This window comes from Plasmodium gaboni, chromosome 5, assembly GCF_001602025.1.
Source record: "Plasmodium gaboni strain SY75 chromosome 5, whole genome shotgun sequence".
NCBI classification, from domain to species: Eukaryota; Apicomplexa; class Aconoidasida; order Haemosporida; family Plasmodiidae; genus Plasmodium; species Plasmodium gaboni.
In genome coordinates this window covers 140,122-149,836 of record NC_031485.1, presented here as the reverse complement: position 1 = coordinate 149,836, position 9,715 = coordinate 140,122, and the positions used below count along the sequence as shown (strand labels likewise).

The 9,715-nt window shown below is 18.4% G+C and overlaps 1 protein-coding gene across 1 annotated transcript; it reads left to right on the top strand.

Annotated features, from left to right (window-relative positions):
- Positions 1-545: 545 nt before the first annotated feature.
- PGSY75_0505000 (putative membrane protein) lies at positions 546-8,963 on the top strand (the record flags this gene model as incomplete). The annotated part of the gene is made up of 2 exons (XM_018784330.1): positions 546-8,768; positions 8,877-8,963. The coding sequence occupies 2 exons, from the start codon at positions 546-548 to the stop codon at positions 8,961-8,963; spliced, it is 8,310 nt and encodes a 2,769-aa protein (XP_018642985.1).
- Between the last annotated feature and the right edge of the window lie 752 nt (positions 8,964-9,715).

The window sequence follows — 9,715 nt, the reverse complement described above, 5'->3', positions numbered from 1 at the left end:
TTTACCCTCAAGGTATAATAAAATAGAGGAATGAATAATATTCCAAATATTTGAAACATATCAAAATTATGAACATAATAAAAATATAGAATAATTTTGTATTAAAATAAATGTTATGTTTTATAAACTATTCATATTATATATATATATATATATATTGTATTTTTGTTTTTATGCTTTTTAATATATTTTAATATTTTCTTCAAATGTATAGATGAATTGTTTCTGTTTTTTATGACGTTATAATTTTTTTTATAAATTTTTTGTAAAATGAGAATGAAAAGGTTATGTAGTTAATAAGGAGTATGTGTATTGTGGCTATTCAATATATAAATATATATATATATATATATATATTATATATTATATATATGTATATGTTCATTTATTTATTTATATTTATGTTATTATAATGTATACATATGTACACTTATTATTAATTAATATTTTTAAGGAATCGTTTTAATAATTTTTTAAAAAGCTAATAAAAGTAATTATTATATATACATTTTGATCCTCAAGATTTATAAAAAAAAAAAAAAAAAATGGATAACTTAGAAGAGCTGATAGAAGAATATATATGCCCTGAAAAAGTCATGTTTACCTATGAGAAGGAGAAAAAAATTGAATTAATTTATGAAAAGAATAAAGATAAAGAAGAAAATAAAATAAGAGATAACATACTACAAAAATTATTATTATTGATAGAAAAGGAAGATTATGAAGAGAATGAAGAAGGAAATACAAAAGAAGTATATAAAGAATATGAAAAAAAATCACATGGGAAAAGATATGAAAATAATGTTAGGTCTTCAAATAATTTTGTTTCAAAGGATATACTTGATATGTGCCTATTTAAAATAAAAAAGTGGCCTAATAATAATTTAATAAAAATAATTAGAATCTTGAAAAAATACTATTTCTGTAATGAAAATATGAAGAGAGGTACATCGATAAATTTGGTTACACAACTGTTAGAAAGAATAGACATTTGTGATATGCCACTTGATTATTTTGAAACATTTGTTTATTTTTTTATTAAGAAAATAGAAGATTGGCATTGTATTAATGGAGTAGTAAATTTTTTCTTTCTGATGTTTGAAAAATATGAACATGTTTTAAAAAGTATTTATTATAACAATGAAATAACAGAGTTGTATAAAAATTTGTTTATTTATAAAAATAAAACTAAAAAGGATAATAATAAAAAAAATAATAATAATTTATATATAAATAATGACGTGTCGATGAAAGATAATAATTATAATAATGATGATCATGATGTGTTTAGATCAAAGAATAATTTGAATGACGAAGAAGAAAATCAAAAAATTGATGCCCTCTTGGAAAAAGATATTTTGTATGAACAATGTAGTGACCCTTATAGTAATTATGAAGATGATAAATGTTTAAGTTCATTTGATGAATATGAAAGTGATTATGATGATAATTTTGATGCTGATCCTTCAGATTATAATTCTTCAGATGAAGAAGATTATATACAAATAAGAAGAATAAATAAAGAACAAGATGAAGAAATAAAATTATGTGTTGTATATAATATTTTGAAAAAATTATTTAAACATATTCATGCTCCAAGTTATTTACAAGGAATACGATTAAATTATTATAAAATAATTTTAAAATCGTTAGAAAATTTTAGGAATGAAATTATTAGTGTTCCTAATTTTATTGACAAGATACAAGTACAATTAGAAAACGAATCAGATCCTCGAAATATCTTAGTCTTATTTGATATAATTTATATTTTGTGTAATCGATATATATCTCCTTTAGAGACAAATGAAGATTTTATAAGTATAAATGAAGATCATTTGTATGAACAAAGAGATGATGAAACTATAAAAGTGGTTGAAAATGAAGATGATAATAATAATAAAAATTATAATGATGATGATAATAATAATAATAAGGATGATAATAATAATAAAAATTATAATGATGATGATAATAATAAAAATTATAATGATAATAATAATAATAATAATAAGGATGATAATAAGAATGATAATAAGAATGACCATAGTGATAATCATAGTGATGTAGTTCACAATAATAATAATGATGAGAAAGAAAAAGATAAAAAAAAAAAATATATAAATAAAGAGTCATTATTTACATATGACAAAGAAACGAATTATTTAAAATCACTTATTGATATATCATTTTATTATTTCCCTATTGAGTTTATAAATAATGATGGTAGATATGATAGTATTACAGAAGAAATTTTAGAAGAGTCATTTTTTAGATGTCTTCTATCAAATAAGAGATTAGGTGCATATGTTATAATGAATATATTAGATCAGTTTTATAATTCTGATAATGATGAAATAAGTGAGAAAAATCTAAAAAGTATTTTGAGAGCCTTAGAAATATGTATACCATATTATGGATGTGAGTGTGCCTCTAAATTTATAACAACGGTTATAGGTTTGATAGATTTAGAATGTATAGAAAATAATTCAACAGATAAAATGATAGACTATTTTATTGACATATTGTTAGTATTTATTAATATATTAAATAAAGAATCTATATCAATTAAATATAATATATTTAATAGGTATATATCTAGTATGTTTAAAAAAATTCAAAAATATTTAATATTACATAAGAGTATATATGAAAATAGGACTTATAATATAAATGAGATTGTTGAAATTTTAAGAGGGAATAATAAAATATATGAAATATATAAAATATATAAAAATGGTGGTGATAATAATAAAATATATATAAATGATGGTGATAATAATAAAATATATAAAAATGATGGTGATAATAATAAAATACCTACAAATTGTGAAACCCAAACCGTTGTTGTAGATATAAAGGAGACATCTGGAATTATTAATTCATATGACTACTCGTCTCATAATTCTTCAGATGATGATGAGAATAATAATAATTATTTAATAAATACTATTGAAGAGAATAAAAATAATATGTATGGAAGCGACGAAAGTGATAAAAATATTTTTTCAATTATAAAAGAGAAAAACGTAATTGATGAAATAAAAGAAAAGAAGCAGAAAGAAAAAAAAAAGAACAAAATAAAAATAGATAAATTTAATGTATTACAAAAAATATTAATAAGTATATCAAAAGAGAATCATTATATATTTTTATATATTATTTATACAATAATAAAGCCAATATTGAAGGAGTGTTATTATTTAATATGTTTTTTAGCTAGCCAAAAAGAGGTAATGAAAAAATATACTAATAAAATAAATCATAATAATAATAATAAAATAAATCATAATAATAATAAAAATAATAATAATAATAATCATTATAATAATAATAACTCGTGTTGTAGTGAGGATAAAAAATTCTTTAGTTGTAATGAAAAAGAAGAAGAATCAAAATATAATATAAGAATTAAAAAATTATTCAATATATTAACAAGCTACATAAATTTTGTAAATAATATTTTAGAAAATAGTGTTAAAATATATAAAGTGATAAAATATAATATATATTTTTTAAATGATATATATATAGTAGGAGAAATAATAAAAATAGGTGGAGATCTTTTTATTCATAGATATCATGAATGTGGATTAGAACTTTTCAATATTCTTATAAATTTGATATGTATTCATAATAATGATAATATTTTAAAGAATGAATTAAATTGTGATGATAATAATTTATCTATATATTTAATAAATACAATTATTTCGTTTTTTTCTATTGTTGGTTTTAATAATGAGTTAATTGAAATATCTGAGTATAAAAAAAAAGAGATATTTCTTTATTATAAATGTTATGATAAATTATATAATCTTAATATAGATAATAATTCATTTGATTATAGATATATATGGAGAGAACATATTATAAAAAATTGTTTTTCTTTTATGGAGGATATAAAAAAACATAATGAAGAAAATATATTAAATGAAAATAGTGAATTTAAAAAGAATACTTTATTATTTTTTCTTAGTTTAATAAACAAAATAATAAAATATAAATATGTTCACATTAAAAATTATATAAATACTATGTTGATAAATATGTCTTTATTAATATTAAAGATATATATATGTCAGGAAGAACATATGGATCGATATATTAAGTTGTTGAAAAAAATGTGTCAAATGGATGATATAACATATATTATATTTGTTATTACGAATATTTCATCTTTTATATTAAATTATTTTTATAAGGATGTGCAAAGGTTTAAAGACCACTATGTATGCATAAAGAGTGATAATATATATAAAGATAACATATGTGGTGATAATATATATAAAGATAACATATGTGGTGATAATATATATAAAGATAACGTATGTGGTGATAATATATATAAAGATAACATATGTGATGATAATATATATAAAGATAACCTACATGGTGATAATATATATTGTGATGATACATATAAATGTTCAGACAATATTAATGTGATAGAAAAAGAGGAACCCCCCCCCCACAGTAACTTATTTCAATACATATATGACAAACAAAATTATAATTATTGTCTAGATAAAAACATTTTAAAGGTAGTATATACTTTAAAAGTTACAAATTTGTTATTTGAAAAAGGTAAAAATATAGAAAATGAGGAAAATAATATTAACAAGAATAATAATGAATTGATGAATGATAATAATATTTGTGTGTATGAAAATATAAATAATTTACAATTAGTAGATAATAATATAATTAAAATTATAGTTAATTTAAATATAGATGATAATGAAATTATTTATTATCATTTTAATTTTCTTTTACGTTTGACATATTTACATATATATTATATATATGTTAATATAACGAATATATTATTTTTAGAAAATCATAATAAAGATAAGAGAATATTATCTCTTCAAAATATTAACAATAAAGATGCATGTAAGAATAAAAGAGAAATGTTATATGAAATATTTATTTGTATAAATAGTATGGAGATTATGGATTTGTGTATCAAATATATGTATGAAGAAAGTGTACTTAATAAATTTTTATTTTTAAAAGAAATAGATAATCACAAAAAAAAAAAAGACATGATAGAAAATAATAAGAAGAGTGTAATGGTTGAAATGGATTATATGAAAATAATGGATGATGATAAACAGAATATATTATATTACAGACAATATTTGAACAAGATAAAAGGATTTATAAATATAAATGATATAAATAATTTAGAGCTTATTTCTTTTGATGACACAGAAGAAATAATATCAGAGGAAAAAAAAAATATTCTAGAAATTGATGAAAATATTGATAAGGATAATAATAGTTTGAATATTATAAATAATAATTTATTTAAATATAATATTATGAAAATGCCAAATAAAATTTTCAATTTTAAAATATTAATTAATATACAGGAGTTGTTATATATATTAAAAATAATATTAAGTATACATATTGTCTATAATAAGATAAAAAATGAATATAATATTATTATAAAAAATAATAAAGAGGAAAGATTATTATTTTCATTTTGTCAATATATATATTATAAATGGAAAGGAATTATGAATTATCTGTTTATATATTTTGATAGAATAAATAATAGGAAAGAATTTTTAGAAAATTTAATTGATCATTGTTTAAATAAAGTAGATGAATATGTAATAAATCAAGATCATATTGAAGATGATATATATTGTGTTATATTTAAAAATATTTATAATTTAAAAGATAATAATAATAATAGTAATAATATTATGATTAATAAAAAGTATGGGGACCATCCTATATATTTGTATAAATCATTAAACGTTTTATTAATATTTTTTATTCCTTCATTGTTAGGTTTAGATAATAATATAAGTGAACAACATATATATGACTTGTTGCATTTGTCTATGTATGTATATATGTTATATATATATAATGTGACTACAAATTTTAAGTCAATAAAAGGAACAGATGTGTTGCAAGAAGGGAGTAACGAGAATGTTGAAGAGGATGGATGTGACCATACAACTATTACACACCGTAATGATAATAATAATAATAATAATAATGATGGTGATGATAATTATTATAGTGATAGTGACTCATCTGATGATAATATCAAACGTGAACATACAAATATTTTTAAAAAATCTTTCTTCTTTAAAAAAAAAAAAAATAAAATAAATAATAATATTATTATGAATGATGATGTATTGAATAGTTATGATACCTTTATAAATTTTTTTAATGAAAAGAGTAGAACCATACTTTATTGTGATGAAAATGAAGTGGTTGATAAGAAAGATGTGGTTGATAGTAACAACGTGGTTGATAGTAACAACGTGGTTGATAAGAATGATGTGGTTGATAAGAATGATGTGGTTGATAAGAATGATGTGGATGATAAGAATGATGTGGTTGATAAGAATTATGTGGATGATAATAACATGATTGATAGTAACAACGTGGATGATAATAACATGGTTGATAGTAACAATGTGGATGATAGTAACAACGTGGATGATAATAATAATATTGTTTACAGAAATAATAATGTTAACAAAATAAAGTATGATGAGATAATAAGTGCATTAGATTTTATCGATTTAGATCTATATGAAAATATTTATGAATGTGCCTTACAAATAATATCTATAATAATATATAATAAATTAGATAAGAGAGAGAAACTTAATTATATATATATGCATATGAATATAATAAAATATTTTACTATAACATTAAAAGATACTATACTATTTAAGATTCTCATTGATCATTTTACTAATATATTTCAAGCTCTTATGAATAATAATTTAAAAAAAAAAAAAAATATATATATACATGAAACAAAATATTGTCTATCAATAGATAGATTTTTTAATTTTATTAGTAACACATTTAATGTTCCTTTTTATGAAGATAAAAAAAATGAAAGTAAAATGATGAGTAGTTGTGATTATGATGTTATGAATATATATGTGCAGATGGTTTTTTTTTTGTTTGATTATTTATATTTTAAGAAAGAAATAATTCACAATAAAAGAAAATATGATTTATATTTAATACATGATAACTATGATAAGGGTGATTATAATAAAAAAGGTTGTTATAATATAAATGTTCATATATTAGATAATATACATACAAATAAAATCATTGATGAAACAACTGAAGATTGTAATAAAAAAATAAATATCAATTGGAAATATTTAAAAAAAATAAATATAAGTATATATAATTCTGTTATAATTAGATTAATAAATGTAGAATCATTATTTGATATACATAAAGAAAAGGTTTCCACTTGTTGTCATGAAGAGAGTTGGAATTTTTATTTTATGTGTCATTTTTTTATGTCCATATTTCAAATGTTTTCTATATTTTATGATTTAAGTTTTTATGTGAACAAAAAAGAGGAAGAGTTGAAAAAAAAAAGTGGAACACATGGAATGTCACATAATATATATGAAGAAGAAAATATGGAAAGTATTTACATACATATGAATAATAAACGAGATAAGCAATTATTAATTATATTTTATTATACTTATATATCACATATATATAGTTATTTATTTCCAAATGTATATAATATAGATACAAATACATTATTTTGTATTAATAATTTTAATAGTATATATTTTAAAGAGCACCATAATTTTTTGAATACATACAAAACATTTTTGCTTCTTTTTCTTTATCATATGTTTAATTATTTATATTTTATTGATATATCAAATAAATTTATAACAATAACAGAATATTTTTATTTAATAAATAAATATAATATTTGCTTTGAAAGTTCTTTATCTTATGATTTAATTCGCAATAAAAAGGAAGTCGTTGAATTTGTTGAAAAGAATGTAGAAAATATGTCGGGGGGTTTAATAAAAAAGAATTACAATAACATTGATAAGGATGAAAATAATATCATGAGAAAAAAAAATAAACTTGTTATGTCAACTAATGAATATAATATGGATAGATATAAAAATGATATAATAAATTCTATATATGAAGTAAATACAATAAAAGATAAATCACATATAATATATAAAATAAAATGTGAAAGAAAACAACAAAAAAAAAAAAATAATAAATTAAATTGTAAATATCTAACTATAATTCATTTGATGTCTATAGTGTTATTAAATATGTCCATTCAAGAAATTGTAGATAATAATTTCTATGCAATCTTAGAAATATGTATATTAAAAGGAATTAATAAAGTTGCCAATTTTTTTATTAATAAGAAAGAATATTTGACAAATAATAAAAAGTATATAATGAAAGTTTTAAAACATAATAGTGATATAGTGAAACATATATTTACACGTGATCACAAAAAAAATAAAAAAATAAAAATAAAACAAAAAAATATTAAAAATGAATTATTAATTGAAAAAAATTTAGAAAATACAACAAATGAATGTATTATTCAAAATATGATGTATGATAAAAACATACCACCATATAGTGAATATAAAAAATTAATAATGAGAAAAATTATTTCATTGAATCTCATTTTGTGTTTACGATTATTATATTTAATTATTAATACTCTAAATTATTTTTTAAAATATGACAATAAAATAATAAATCATAAAGAAGAAAATGAACAAAATATTAACATGTTCAAAAAAAAAAAATTTATTTTTTTCTTATTGTCATATAAAAGCATACTCATGAAAAATGTTATGAAAATACTTGTATCTGTTCCTTTAGCTTTAATAAGATATTTATCTGTATGTATCTTATATATTATATCTTTTTTTAATTACGATTCATTTCTTTCTTACGAAACGATTCAAGACGTAAGACAATAAAAATAAATATACATATATATATTATATATATATATTATATATATATGTGTATATATATGTGCATATATATTTTTTTTTTTTTCTTTTTTATATCAGATTAAGTGGTATTTGTCTATAGCTTCAATCGATCCTCATAAAAAAGTTAGAAAAATGGTAGTCTTGTGTAGGACAAGATGGATGTAAGGCCCCATCTATTTTTTTCATTTTTTTCATTTTTTTTATTTTTTTCATTTTTTTTATTTTTTTCTTGTTTATAAAAATACAAAATTAAAGTTAATTCAATTGGAATATTATAAATAAATGAAGAAAAAAAAATAAACGTTGTGTTAATTTTACATTTGTTTTGTAAAAAAATGAAAACATAAAATTTTTTTATATATATGCGAAATAATAACAACAAATAATAAAATCATAAAAAAAAAAAAAAAATATATATATATATATATATTACTTAATAGTATCTTTTTGTTGTTAGAAAAAATAAATAATAAAATGAAATAAAAATGCATATATTATTTTATTTACATATAACAAAAAACATAATAATATAATTAGAAAAAAAAAAAAAAAAAAAAAAAAAAACAAAGCATAGTGTGTTACTATATTTAATATTTTTATATTAATATTTTTATATTTTATATTTAATATTTTTATATTAATATTTTTATATTTTATATTTTATTTTTTTATATTTATATTTTATTTTTTTATTTTTGTCTATTTAATTAGTGCAAAAATTATATCATGGTTACAATGAAAATAAACAATAAAACCATACATGCAAAAGGTCCATAGAGAACAAAAAAATACTTCCACCTATAAAAATATAAAAAAATAAAAAAATAAAAAAATAGGAACACTTTAATAAATTTTATGAACATAATCAAAAATGTTATTATGAAACATTTTGAGCATATAATTTTTTTTTCTCTTTT